Here is a 15,136-nt window from a genome sequence, read left to right as displayed (position 1 = left end):
AGTTTGAAGTCAGGTAGCATGATGCCTCCAGCTTTTTTTTTTTTTTGCTTATAATTGTCTTGGCTATGTGGGCTCTCTTTTGGTTCCATGTGAAATTTAAGGTGTTTTTTTTCCAATTCTGTGAAGAAAGTCAGTGGTAGCTTGATAAGGATAGCATTGACTCTATAGATTACTTTGGGCAGTATGGCCATTTTCACAATATTTAGTCTTCCTAACCATGAGCATGGAATGTTTTTCCATATGTTTGTGTCCTCTTGTATTTCCTTGAGCAGTGGTTTGTAGCTCTCCTTGAAAAGGTCCTTCATATCCCTTGTAAGTTGTATTCCTAGGTATTTTATTCTCTTTGTAGCAATTGTGAATGGGAGTTCACTCATGTTTCTCTGTTTCTCTGTTATTGGTGTATAAGAATGCTTGTGATTTTTGCACATTGATTTTGTATCCTGAGACTTTGCCGAAGTTGCTTATCAGCTTAAGGAGATTTGGGGCTGAGACAATGGAGTCTTCTAAATATACAATCATATCGTCTGCAAATAGAGCCAATTTGACTTCCTCCTTACCTATCCTCCTTACCTTTCTTTCTTTATTTTGCCTGATTGCCCTGGCTGAAAATTCTAATACCGTGTTGAATAGGAGTGGTGAGAGAGGGCATCTTTGTCTTGTGCCAGTTTTCAAAGGGAATGCTTCCTGTTTTTGCCCATTCAATATGATATTAGCTGTGAGTTTGTCATAAATAGCTTTTATTATTTTGAGATACGTTCCATCAATACCTAGTTTATTGAGAGTTTTTAGCATGAAGGGTTGTTGAATTTTGTTGATGGCCTTCTCTGATCTATTGAGATAATGGTGGTTTTTGTCTTCGGTTCTGTTTACGTGATGAATTATGTTTATTGATTTGCATATGTTGAACCAGCCTTGCACCACAGTGGTGAAGCCAACTTGATCTTGATGGGAAGCTTCTTGATGTGCTGTTGGATTAATTTTTTTGCCAGTATGTTATTGAGGATTTTTGTATCAATGTTCATCAGGGATATTGGCCTAAAATTTTCTTTTTTTAGTTGTGTCTCTGCCAGATTTTGGTATCAGGATGATATTGGCCTCATAAAATGAGTTAGGGAGGATTCCCTCTTTTAGTATTGTTTCAGATAGTTTCAGAAGGAATGATACCAGTGCTTCTTTGTACTTATGGTAGAATTCAGCTGTGAAACCATCTAGTCGTGAACTTTCTTTGGTTGGTAGGCTATTAATTGCTGCCTCAATTTAAAACCTTGTTATTGATCTATTCAGGGATATGACTTCTTCCTGGTTTAGCCGTGGGAGGGTATACATGTCCAGGAATTTATCAGTTTCTTCTAGATTTTCTGTTTTACATGCGTAGAGGTGTTTATGGTATTCTCTGATGGTAGTTTGTATTTCTATGGGATCAGTGGTGATATGACCTTTATCATTTTTTATTACATCTGTTTGATTCTTCTCTCTTTTCTTCTTTATTAGTCTGGCTAGTGGTCTATCTGTTTTGTTGATCTTTTAAAAAAAAAAAAAACAGATCCTGGATTCACTGATTTTTCTTGAAGGGTTTTTTTGTGTCTCTATCTCCTTCAGTTCTACTCTGATATTAGTTATTTCTTGCCTTCTGCTAGCTTTTGAATTTGTTTGCTCTTGCTTGTCTAGTTCTTTTAATTGTGCTGTTAGGGTATCGATTTTAGATCTTTCTGCTTTCTCTGTTGGGCATTCAATGCTGTAAATCTCCCTCTGCATACTACTTTAAATGCTTCCCAAAATTCTTTTACTTTGTGGCTTCTCATTGGTTTCAAAGAACACCTTTATTTCTGCCTTTATTTTGTTATTTATCTAGTAGTCATTTAGGAGCAGGTTGTTCTGTTTCCATGTAGTTTTGCGGTTTTGAGTGAGTTCCTTAATCCTGAGTTCTAATTTGATTGCACTGTGGTCTGAGAAACTGTTTGTTTTGATTTCTGTTCTTTTGCATTTGCTGAGGAGTGTTTTACTTCCAATTGTGTGGTCAATTTTAGAATAGGTACAATGTGGTGCTGAGAAGAATGTATATTCTGTTGATTTGAGGTGGAGAGTTCTGTAGATTTCTATTAGGTCCATTTGGGTCCAGAGTAGAGTTCAAGTCCTGGATATATTTGTTAATTTTCTGTTTTGTTGATCTATCTAATATTGACAGCGGAGTGTTAAAGTCTCCCACTATTACTGTGTGGGAGCCTTAAGTCTCTTTGTAGGTCTCTGAGAACTTGCTTTATGTATCTGGGTGCTCCTGCATTGGGTGCATATATATTTAGGATAGTGCTTCTTGTTGCATTGATCCCTTTACCATGATGGTTTAAAGTCTGTTTTATTAGAGACTAGGATTGCAACCCCTGCTTTTTTTTCCTTTTTGCTTTCTATTTGCTTGGTAAATCTTTCTCCATTACTTTATTTTAAGCCTATGTGTGTCTTTGCACATGAGATGGATCTCCTGAATACAGCACACTGATGGGTCTTGACTCTTTATCCAGTTTTTCAGTCTGTGGGCATTTAGTCCATTTACATTTAAGGTTAATATTGTTATGTGTGAATTTGATCCTGCCTTTATGATACTAGCTGATAATTTTGCTCGTTAGTTGATGTAGTTTCTTCCTAGTGTCAGTGGTCTTTACAATTTGGTATGTTTTTGCAGTGGCTGGTACTGATTGTTCCTTTTCATGTATAGTGCTTCCTTCAGGAGCTCTTGTAGGGCAAGCCTGATGGAGACAAAATCTCTCAGCATTTGCTTGACTGCAAAGGGTTTTATTTCTCCTTCACTTATGAAGCTTAGTTTGGCTGGATATGAAATTCTAGGTTGAAAGTTCTTTTCTTTAAGAATGTTAAATATTGGCCTCCACTCTCTTCTGGCTTGTAGGGTTTCTGCAGAGAGATCTGCTGTTAGTCTAATTGGCTTCCCTTTGTGGGTAACCTGACCTTTCTCTCTGGCTGCCCTTAGCATTTTTCCCTTCATTTCAGCCTTGGTGAATCTGACGATTATGTGTATTTGGGTTGCTCTTCTTGAGTAGTATCTTTGTGGTGTTCTTTGTATTTCCTGAATTTGAATGTTGGCCTTCCTTGCTAGATTAGGGAAGTTCTCCTGGATAATATTCTGAAGAGTGTTTCCAATCTGGTTTCATTCTCTCTGTCACTTTTAGGTACATTGATCAAACGTAGATTTGGTCTTTTCATGTAATCCCATATTTCTCGGAGGCTTTGTTCATTTCTTTTCACTCTTTTTTTCTCTATTCTTGTCTTCCTGCTTTATTTCATTGAGTCGATCTTCAATCTCTGATATCCTTTCTTCTGTTTGATTAATTCAGCTATTGAAACTTGTGTATGCTTCACAAAGTTCTTGTGCTGTTTTTCATCTCCATCAGGTCGTTCATGTTCTTCTCTAAACTGGTTATTCTAGTTAGCATTTTGTCTAACCTTTATTCAAGGTTCTTAGCTTACTTGCGTTGGGTTCAAACATGCTCATTTAGCTCAGAGAAGTTTGTTGTTACCCACATTCTGAAGCCTGCTTCTGTCAGTTTGTCAAGCTCATTCTCCATCCAGTTTGGTTCCCTTGCTGGTGAGGAGCTGTGAGATTCATTAAAGGAGAAGAGGTGTTCTGTTTTTTGGAGTTTTCAGCCTTTTTGCACTTGTTTCTTCCATCTTTGTGGATTTATCTTCCTTTGGTTTATGAAGTCGGTGACCTTTAAATGGGGTCTCTGAGTGGACGTCCTTTTTGTTGATGTTGAAACTATTTCTTTCTGTTAATTAGTTTTCCTTAACAGTCAGGCCCTTCTGATGCAGGTGTGTGGGAGTTTGCTGGAGGTCCACTCCAGACCCTGCTTGCCTGGGAATCACAAGTGGGGACTGCAGAACAGCAAAGATTGCTGCCCGTTCCTTCCTCTGGTAGCCTCATCCCATAGGGGTGCCTATGGGATGCCAGCTTCGGCTTGCCCACCCAGCTTTGGCTTGCCCTCCTTGGGCTGCACCCACTGTCCAACTAGTCTCAATGAACCAGGTACCTCAGTTGAAAATGTGGAAATCACCCACCTTCTACGTCGATCTCGCTGGGAGCTGCGCAGCAGAGCTGTTCCTATTTGGCCATTTTGCCTGGGGATGATTCTGCCATTTTTATAAATTTTAATTTTTTCAAAATTTATTCACAGTCATAAATGCACATTTAAAATAATTGTTTCTATGCCTATTTTCTTAGTGAAGTTTTAATATTAGTTCTTCACATTCCATCTTGAAATAAGCTCCTGGAATATGATACTTTATTCATGCGTAGAAAGGAAGGCTGTCGTCATCTGTGTATCGAATGATGAATGCTAAATCGTCTTCCAGAATTCCTGTTATAAAGCTTTCCTAGTCCATTTGAAACTTCTTTTCTAGATTCAGGAAAGATTTCTGAGTTGTTTTTTTAAGAAAGAAAGCTTTAATGAGATGATGAAGCTCTGTTTTGCAAGAACAATCGTTTACCAAGGCCTGGTCGCCAGCTGCTACTCTATCGGCCTTCTGATTTAATAGTTCTGCCATTGAATCCTGAAGTCGTGAGCCTTGCCGGACCTCTGCTCTGTTACTCATGAAATAATTGATTTAAACTTGAAGGAGACCCTTCTCACACTCATTGAATGTTACCCTGAGACCTTCCTCTTGTTTTCCAGATGCAGTGTTTGCAGGTGCCATGCCCACGATGGCAAGTGTTAAGCTGTCTGCACTTCGGCCCGTTGTGAATCATCCACACTATGAAGATGCAGGCTTGAGGTCAGTGCACAGTCTCACATCATCAAAAACAAACCTTCCATGCGAACAGACACCAGCCCACTAATGAGTAATGTTCCAAAAGGATACAGTGAACCGACATTTATTGAGTTGGGGAGCAGAAAGGTGAAATAAGACTGCTGAGCACTAAACAAATCTGTTAGGACTTCAGAGGGCAAGAAAATGACGGCTTTCAGGGCTATCTTCTCTACCAGGCAGAAAAAAGAAGTGATACTGTAACACTTTCCCACAGGTTAACGGGGCTTTGAAATGTGCAGGTCCTTTTTCATCTTGTAACTCCCTGAAGAGTTTAGCTTAGAGTGTTTATTAAGGTTTTCTCATTGGTGATTTTTCTTGAGTTTGGAGAAGTCATTTGAAATAGAATCCCATTCAAAGGGGAGTTTATTCTGGTTTTCACCAGTATAGCCTGTTAGAATGAACTTGGGTGTTTTCTATTCTCTTAGATCTTTTTGAGACTTTAAAAAATAATTTAGAGACATGTTATCTAAATTATTTTTTTAAAAAAGATTTAATTTTTCATGCAGTTTCTAAGGCAGGTGATGCTATTCATTTTCTAAGTGATTGGGGAATCTTATTAGTATATTGTTCTGTGTAACAACAGCATATACATTTTACAAATAAGCTTTTTCATTAAAAAGTCAATCTTACCAAGTTAATTTCCAGACCAATTTTATTGAATAAGTTTAGTTTTTCTTAAATCTAGAAATAAAATGAAGAACCATTTAATGTGAGTTTTTTTTTTCTTTTGAGACGGAGTTTCGCTCTTGTTACCCAGGCTGGAGTGCAATGGCGCAATCTCAGCTCACTGCAACCTCCACCTCCTGGGTTCAGGCAATTCTCTTGCCTCAGCCTCCTGAGTAGCTGGGATTACAGGCATGCGCCACCATGCCCAGCTAATTTTTGTATTTTCAGTAGAGACGGGGTTTCACCATGTTGACCAGGATGGTCTCGATCTCTTGACCTCATGATCCACCCACCTCGGCCACCCAAAGTGCTGGGATTACAGGCGTGAGCCACCGCGCCCGGCCCGAGTTATTGTTGATGTCAAGGTTGAGACTCTGCAGCTTCAGAGCAGTCCTGTAGTGTGCTGTAGTTTATCCTGTTCACACACAGGGCACCTGATCTTACATGTCGTAGAGTAGTGAAGAATTTAAGACAAATAAATAAGTGAACAGACACAAAGAGGACCAAGTTTGGAAATGTAGGGGTGTGTTAAAGGTGACCCTCTTCTCCCATGACTTGTCCTCCTCCTGCCTTCTGCTTTAGACTTCACCGATGCCCCTTAGCAGGAACTCCTATGAGGAATTTCCTCCTGACTGGATTCTTCCTCATCATCTACTAGTCTCATTCACTGCTTTCTTCCAAATGTGTTGATTGTATCTTTTTAATCTTGAAAATTTTGTGTCCAATTATTTTTCTTTAAAGAGCCAGAACAAAAATAGTGTATTCAATGTATAGTCGGAAAGCAGCTGAAGAAGTGAAGCGAGAACTGATAAAGTTAAAAGTGAATTATTACATTCTAGAAGAGTCGTGGTGTGTAAGGAGATCCAAGTGAGTATCAACACAGTTAATATTTTATAATCATAAGACACAAAGGTTAATTCAAGCACATGGCAAGTGCTTTGCTGGTGGCGGGGTGTGTATATAACATTTAATCAAGTATAAGTGAAAACATTTTTCTGTTTTTGAGACAGACTCTCCCTCTGTTGCCGAGGCTGGAGTACAGTGGCATGATCTTGACTCACTGCAACCTCTGCCTTCCAAGTTCAGGCAATTCTCATGCTTCAGCCTCCCAGGGAGCTGGGATTGCAGGCGCCCACCACCACACCCAGCTAATTTTTGTATTTTTAGTAGAGATGGGATTTTGCCATGTTGGCCAGGCTGGTCTCAAACTCCTGGCCTCAAGTGCTCCTCCTGCCTTGGCCTCTCAAAGTGCTGGGACTACAGGTGTGAGCCACCCTTCCTGGCCTAAAAAAACTTTGTAGATAGTGATTTGGAGTCTTTGTTTTCTAGTCTTTATAAATTTCTTTTTTTTTTTTTCAAATAATGATTTGTATGTGTATACTACCTTAAAGAGATGTTATTGGCACTAATTGATAATCTCCCAAATTGTTCATATTTGCTTTTGATGTTTAAAAAAGAAAACCTTTTATTTAAAGTTAGATGTATTTTTTTTTTAAAAGACTTCCAGGGTCTGACACCAAGTAATGGTGAGCCTCATTTTGGAGAAGTCAGGCAGCTGAGCACCAGGGGCTGCATCATCCATACTGTGTCTCTGTGCTACACGGTGTCCTGTTGATGAATGGGTTACCCTGTTAGCATCAACTCAGAATGAAACTTTTCTTTCCTGGCATCTCACATCTTATTTGAATGGGAAAATAACTATACTATGACCCACATTCTGTTGGTTTTATAGTTGTTAAAAGTTTCTATTTCCACAGAGACATTTACTAAGCTGAGTATAGCTCCAAGGTACAGTCAGATCTTGAAAGCAGATGTGAATCTGAAGTTATCTCGAAAGCTGGCACGTGAGTGACTGGACAGCAGGTGACAGTAGCCTGCTTTTAAAGTACCAAAACATTCACTCTATGAAGAGCACAGTACAGAAATACTTTTATCAGAAATAAATGCTATTTTATGGAATAATAATATTTTTAAAATTCTTTACTACTCTTTACCTAGAGAGTATTATATTTATGGCTTAATCATAACTTGCCCAACAGATATTTCATTGACACATATGGTACTAAGACAGAATGTTAAGATAGTTCTGTGACATAGTATCTACAGTTTTGCTCATAAGGAAACTAAAGTTATGGATCATAGAATGATTTTTCTGTGCATATGTGCTACATGGCTGGAATTCAGTCAGGATTTATGGAAAATGTTATTTTGTCATAATTTAGAAAATGCTTTAAGCATTTGTGAATATGTGGATGTATATGAAATTCACATACTCACCTTTAACATTGTTATATAAATTTTTTTTTATTGCATTTTAGGTTTTGGGGTACATGTGCAGAACATGCAAGACATTTGCATAGGTACACACATGGCAGTGTGTTTTGCTGCCTTCCTCCCCTTCACACAGTTATATAAATTGAAGACAAAAAAGTTCTAAGCATCTCACAAGAATCTTATGAGGAAATTATATGAAATGAAGGGCAGGTTGACATTTGTAATAAGTTCTTAGCATAACTTTCTACCAGAATTGGGATCTTCTTTATTTCTTTGGACTTCACTCTCTTGAAACAACTGTAAGTTACTGGAACATAAAAATAATGTTCATAACCTTTTTTCTCCAAGCTAACAATGAGCCTTGATTCGAGAGTCTCCATTTCTTCCTGGACCCTACATGGAGTTTGAGTATATGAAAGTTGCAGGGGCTTTGTGCTTTAGGGTGTTGGGAGAGCCCCCTGGATTTGCATAGCTGTGACAGTCTCATGTTCGGGTAGGCAGAGCACTGTTTTACTCACACAAGAAATGATACGAAGGCAAATTTAGGAAGTACGGCAATAAACTTTGCACACTGAACTAAATCAGCAGACACTGAACTGACCTCAGGTCACTTACGAAGCATTCAGACTGAGAGTTGGGGTGCAGAGGAGGGTGTGCTGCATTTCCCCATCTGGACCTTGACTTGCAGTTACTGTGGCTGTCACAGCAGGAGTTGAGTGGGAAGAAGCTATGAAAGTGACTCTCTCATCTGTTTTCCCCACGCATTAAAATGACACTCTCTCTCTAGTACAAGATCTAAGCCAGGCTGATGGCACTGTCAGGAAAGCTTGATCAGGTCCACTCTGCTCCAACCTTGACACAAAACAAAAGTTGTACTTTCTGCTCCGACAGGAAAGCAAATGGGGCCTTCAAATAGGAACGAAAAGGGAAACGCGACTAATACTTACCTAGAGTTTTCATTTAGAGTAGGAAGTTTCTTGACAAAGCTTTCCGCCAAGTTTGGGATCTTCCTTATTTCCTTGGCCTTCACTTTCCATTTCAGTTATGTCAGCCTGAAACCCCTATAGATTGCTGGGACATGAAAGTGTCAGAATGGGGGAAGCAGATGGGGAACTTGGATAGGAGAGGAAGGGGAAGAGGGACCAATATTTACCTAGTGCTTCATCTGTGCCTGACAGTTGGTGAGCACTATGTTAAATGATCTCATTTACAAGTGGCTTAATTGTATGGCATGATTATTCTTTAACTATTTGACACTGTCTTTAAATATAAACACTCAAATATATTTGCATGCAAGTTGTAGATTCATTTTTAATTAACTACAGTTCTCTGCTTCCTTTTATTCCAATAATAAAATACATGTATTCAGAAGAAAATTATTCAGATTTTCGCTAATGCTATTTGCAGATGGCTGGCCTGGGGAAACCTTGGGAAACTCAGATGAGGACTAAACAGTATTGCACAAGGCAGACACAGCTTCCCAAGACAGCTGTTTGTCCTCTCTTTTTCCTAAAAGCTGTTGAACTCAGGAAAACTGTGGGTCATTCTCTACTTCCTGTGTGTCTCACTCTCTGCCACCATGGGCCCTCAGTGTTACAACAGTTCAGCCTTGATGTGTATGAGAAAATAAAAAGGTAGAAAACCCATGCCCAGTCATATTACCATAGGTGTTCAATGTCAGTAGAAACCAGTGTCAGCAAGGATGTGCAATAAGTGTGCACTTGAAGTGTCCCTCTTCATGGGAACACTCACTGGCTAAACATTTCTAGGTGATAGTTTGAAGGGAAGGTAAAAAAAATTGTGTATTCCTTTGACAGAGTGATAATGTTGCCTCTAGAGCAGGGGTTCCCAAGCGTCCGGCCATGGACCAGTACGTTTGTGGCCTGTTAGACACCTGGCCTTGCAGCATGAGGTGAGTGGAGAGTGAGCGAGCGATACCGCCTGAGCTCTGGCTCCTGACAGATCAGTCAGGATTCTCATAGGACCATGAACCCTATTGTGAACTGCACATGCGAGGGATGTAGGTTGTGTGCTCCTTATGGGAATCTAATGCCTAATGATCTGAAGTGAAACAGTGTCATCCCTCCCCACTCTCCAGTCCATGGAAACATTGTCTTCCATGAAACCAGGTGCTGGTCCCAAAACGGTTGGGGACCGCTGCTCTATAGGTTTATCTTGAAGAAGGGAGCTCAGCACAAGGAGGCTTGTGGCTGCATTGGTTTATAATGGGAAACAATTAAAATATCTATTTGTAAAGAATTGGTTAATAATACATATGAGAACCAGCAGCTATTCAAAATAGAGTAGATCTTTATGCACTGACATGGAAAAATCGCACCACATTTTACTGTTTAGAGTCCCAGAATAATTCCATTTTTGTAAAAACAACTCAAACACATCTATCAGAGTTCTCCAGAGGGACAGAGCTAATAGGATGGATGCATATATGAAAGGGAGTTTATAAAAGGACTGACTCACTCGATCACAAGGTGAAGTCAACTTGTTGATTCCCAGCGCTGGAATCTGAGCAACCTGCCGCGCCGGCTAAAACAGCAGCATTGAGATTCATGGTGCTTTTCTGCCCAGGACATACAAAGACTCAAAACAAAGGGCTGGTGGAAGACTTACCAATCAAATGGAAAGAAAAAAAAAACAACAGGAGTTGTAACTTTCGTCTCTGACAAAATAGACTTTAATAGTAACAAAGACTAAAAGAAACAAGGACATTACATAATGGTAAAAGGATCAATGCAGCAACAGAAGTCAATGATCATAAATACATATGCACCCAATACAGGAACACCCAGATACATAAGACAAGTTCTTAATGACTTATAAAGAGACTTGGACTCCTGCACAATAATAGTGGGAGACTTTGACACCATATTGTTAATATTCGACGGATCAACGAGATAGAAAATTAACAGGGACATTTATGATTTGATCTCAGACCTGGAACAAGTAAACTCAGTGAATATTTATAAAATTCTTCACCCCAGGTCCACAGAACATACATTTTTCTCAGTATCACATTATACCTATTTTGAAAGTGACCACATAATTGGAAGTAAATCATTCCTCAGCATTTGCATAGCATTTCACAGATTTAAACAAAATATTGGTTGTCTGTTTGTTTGTTATTTTCTTCCCTTATTCCTTCCTGTCTCCGCTGTTAAGCACAATCATCGGCATAAAAGAGGTTTTTAATACCTATTTTTAGATTGCATTCCAGCCTGGGCAGTAGAGCAAGACTCCTGTTCTCTCTCCCCCTTTCTCTTTCTTTCTAAAAAAAAAAAAATTAAAAATAAATGGTACTGTTATTTTGAGGGACTTGTTTAGGCAAATGTCATATGATATAAATTTATACTGTTCTTTATAAGGATATATTGCTTTTGAGATTTAATTATGTATTTGGCTGAGATGTATGCTCACCACTACCAGCATTTCTTTAAATTGATTGATTCTACAATATCGACTGTCCAGTTGAGGATGTTTCAACCTACTGATTTTTTGACTTTATGACAGGATTAAAGCCATATGCATTCAGTGGAAACCTTACTTCAAATACCCATACAACCATTCTGTTTTTCAGTTTTAGTACAGCATTCAATAAATTACCTGAGATAGTCAACATTTTGTAATAAAAAGCATTTGCGTCAGGTGATTTTGTAGGCTACTGTAAGTGTTCCTAGCATGTTTAAGGTAGGCTAGGCGGAGCTGTGGTGTTGGACAGATGAGGTGTACTAAGTGCGTCCTCACCTTATGATGGGTTTATTGGGACATAACCTCATGGTAAGTTGAGGAGCATCTATACAATGAACGCAGCTTCGCTGTGAACTAAGCATATTTGCTCCTTATAGTTTTTTAAATCCGTATTATACCTCTTTCTGTGTGCTGCGCATGGTGCTAGATACCTGATCTCTCCTAATCCTCACAGCAAACCTATGTCATGGGTCTTTATTTCCCCGTTTTACCAATGTGAACACTCAGACCAAAGACCTGCTCAGCACCACATTCTTGGTAAGCAGCTAAGGCAGAGTTTCACTGAGATGTCTCTTACCCCAACACCTGGATATATGTGTCTGAAGGTCTGTTTCTTTCCTTATCACCTTTGCTGCATTCACCTTGTTCTAAAGTGAATCATGGCAGCTTATAAAAACATGAATATATAACAGAATTCTTCAAAAACTAAGGAATGTAAGTGGAAATGAGATCAGGAATACAAGAAGCACTCTGTTTATCTGCAGTTGTATTGCACATTGATTTATTTTTCTAGGCCTGGTTGCAGTATGCCTGAAATCTGGGATGTAGAAGATCCTGCCAATGCTGGGAAAACTCCCTTATGTAACCTCTTGGTGAAGGATTCCAGACCTCACTTCGTCACTGTCTTCCAGAACAGTGTTTACAAAGTCCTAGAAGTTGTAAAAGAATGACTGCTACGTGAACTGCTGCCCACGGCCAACTGCATCAGTAACGGTTTTAATGTTTCGCTAAGTCATGTGTTGTTCATATTCCAAAAACTTTTATAGGTAACTGTTTTCAAATAGAAAACGTTTTATTTGGTCAAGTTGAATGTCATTCTAATTGTAAAAATGACTTACACCTTTATCAGTTGGTTACTATTTCAATGCACCCTCTAAAATTTGCTATGCAAATGAGTATATGTTTGTATTTGACTTTAATATTTGTGCTAAAGTGAGCAAAGCTACCTGTATAAAGAAAACACAGTGGGTCATGAGAAGCATGATAGGAAAAATGCAGGACAATTCTGACAGTCCGGGGGCTCATTTTACAGTGAGAACGATGAATGCCCTTGCTGCTTTGTTCTGCCTTTTGCTCTTGTCTTTTGGACATTTCAGTGATTATTGTAAGTTCTTCGGTCATGTCAGCCCCTAACATCAACTTGGTTACAGTAGACGGGGCAGACATGAGTGTTTGCTGTGTAGAATTTTACTTCCTTGTGCTCTTTTTGTTCTCTGTTCTCTTGTTAATGAAGCTTCTCCTGCCCATTATTCCAAACTCTTGGACCTAGTGGTTAGGAAAATTTCCTAAACTTCCAGCCACTTGCCATTATCATGTCTGTCTGTCTGTCTGTCTGTCTGTCTCTCTCTCTCTCTCTCTCTGTCTCTCTCTCTCCCCCCTTCTCCCCCTCTCCTCCTCCTCCCCCCACCACATTTTCTGTCAAATAAGTGCTGTTTACTTATTTAGTTGCTTGTCAAGTACTTAATCTTGGTTTTAAAAAAATTAATGGTAACTGTATTTTTCTCATTTTTTAGCATTATTCAAATGTTTATATTTTAATACCTTTAAACCACTTTAAAATTTTTTCATGTTTAATTATAGTTTTAAGAAAAACTATTTTGAACAACTCCAAATGTAGTGCATCTAGAAACTAATGTATATTTGAGTAGACACAATTTATAGTGGAACAGTAGACTGTTGTACATGATCGTTTTTCTTTTACTATTAAGGTACAATAAAACATGACTAATTTTGCTATCAAGAAAGTAAAGAATAATGATAAATGGAGTTTTTATATTTTGCTTTTAAGATTGCCTGCCTTTAATAAGACAAAGCCTTAAGCCTTATGTTATAATTTTGGTTTAAAAAACTATCTTTTCAGTATGAGAAATAAGTATATTTCATCTTCCTTTTTAGTTTTTTTCTTCCTGTTTATTTTTATTTTGAATTTCTACACCTTCTTTGAATTCCTTGTATGAATTTTTGTTTCTTAGAAGTTAATTTGTGTGAAATGAGATTCTTCAAAACGATGAAACCTCATAGTTCTGAGAAAAGGTTTTAGGGTTTTAAATTCTAAGCAAACCGTGACTATGGCTGACTACACATTTAATTATACAGCTTCTCTTTCTTAACCACAGGCAGATTAACCTCATTGTGGATTGTCCTTGAGACCTTAGTCCTCAGGATGGTTTCTGGTGACCACTGCTGGAAGCCACTGTTCTCTTTCTACCTTCTTACCAGAGTCCAAGGGCAGGCCTAGCCTCCGGGAAGCAGCAGCTTGCTGACATGAGTCAGCTACAAAGGCTGAGGAGTGTGACCTCAGAGAAGCACCGCCCCCCAGCCCTGCCCCAGTGCCCAGAGCTGCAGCTCCTAGGGACACTCCTTCCCTGGAGGTGGCCCAGGAGATGGACTCTGGCAGTGTTCTTCAGATTTGTGGCCGCTTTTTGTCATTTGCTAGTTGACTATTTTTATTTCTTAGGCTTTTGCTAGTTTTAGAAAATAGAGAAGCAGCCAGTGATTTGTGGGTTCGGAGCAACAGTGAAGCGATGATGCACAGCAGCAGCAGCCCAGGAAAATGGGCAGTGGATACTTGAGGCTGAGGATGGGAGTCGACCTGGGCAGACAGAGGGGAGGTGCTCTCTGCTCTCTGTGATGGTTGATTACCCGAGTGTGGCTGATTCTGTACATCCAGCAGTTACAATTTTTAAAAATTTTACTTTTACAGTTACCTTTCTGTTTTTCTCACCCCCTAGTAATTTACTTCCAAATAAGTTCACATGTAATAAGTAGAAATTCTGTACAGGAAAAAGCAGTAAAAATACTATTGTAACTGTTTCATTTGCTGGGATCCATTAACAGTAGTGCAAATTAGCTTTTTCCAGAAGGATCCTTTTGTAGCAGTGTTTATGAATGTAACCCCCAGCAAAATGCAGCTATATATTAGGGGAGCCAGTTTGGAGCAGAGGCTGGAAGGTCCCTGCTATGCAGCCGTGGCCACAGCTCGCAGCACCAGCACTACGGAGCAACACACCTTTGATGGCAATGCAGGGTGGTGGCAGGTTCCATAGGTGTGACAGAACAGTATTAAATCTCAGTGGTTTGCATATTTTTAGCATTTAAAAATATTTTTGCTTTACTGTGAGGAAAGGTTAAAAGGAAGTGATCAAAAGAGCTATTGCTATGTCATTTTAGAAAACAAAGTTGGGGCTGTATTTCTGTAAAAAGATAACCCTCTAAAAATGCTTGGCAAAAAGAGTATAGTGTTAAGATAGGCCAGTGATATTAACGAGAAAGTGAAAGGATGTATCAGGAATAAAGTGTTACTGCATAGGAGTATTGTATTTTTATGAATTTTATGCCAGCTGTTTACATGTACTATATATGTTAAATTAAAAAAATCATGAAAAATGGGCTGTTTTTCTTGTTATTTTCATTTCCACCTTGATTGTGAACGTTTAGCCTTGCTTTGTAGTCAGATAGCCATGAACTGGTTTGAGTCAGACTGCAGTCCAGATAAGACAGGGAAGGATTATAACAGTGGGGTAGACTCTCTGGTCTTATTGTTGGTGGTGGTAGGTACTGAGATTATCCAAACTTTTCCTATATTTATGGTAGAGTCACTTACATTTCTTTACCCTTT

The 15,136-nt window shown here is 39.0% G+C and overlaps 1 protein-coding gene across 3 annotated transcripts in view; it reads left to right on the top strand.

The window, feature by feature from the left end:
• DPY19L1 (dpy-19 like C-mannosyltransferase 1) overlaps positions 1–14,904 on the top strand; it is a 112,876-nt gene extending 97,972 nt beyond the window's left edge. For 2 of the 3 annotated variants that reach the window (XM_035253154.3, XM_035253153.3), the window contains 3 exons: positions 4,680–4,779; positions 6,223–6,348; positions 12,032–14,904. In XM_035253154.3, coding sequence (XP_035109045.3) covers positions 4,680–4,779; positions 6,223–6,348; positions 12,032–12,188 — 383 coding nt within the window. In that variant the 3' untranslated portion in view covers positions 12,189–14,904. The remainder of the gene's footprint in view (positions 1–4,679; positions 4,780–6,222; positions 6,349–12,031) is intronic. The other variant, XR_004727768.3, reaches the window with a different exon arrangement.
• Positions 14,905–15,136: the final 232 nt, after the last annotated feature.

This window comes from Callithrix jacchus, chromosome 11, assembly GCF_049354715.1.
Source record: "Callithrix jacchus isolate 240 chromosome 11, calJac240_pri, whole genome shotgun sequence".
Taxonomy (NCBI): Eukaryota; Metazoa; Chordata; class Mammalia; order Primates; family Cebidae; genus Callithrix; species Callithrix jacchus.
The sequence above is the reverse complement of the archived record's forward strand: the minus strand, read 5'-3'. Positions and strand labels throughout refer to the sequence as shown.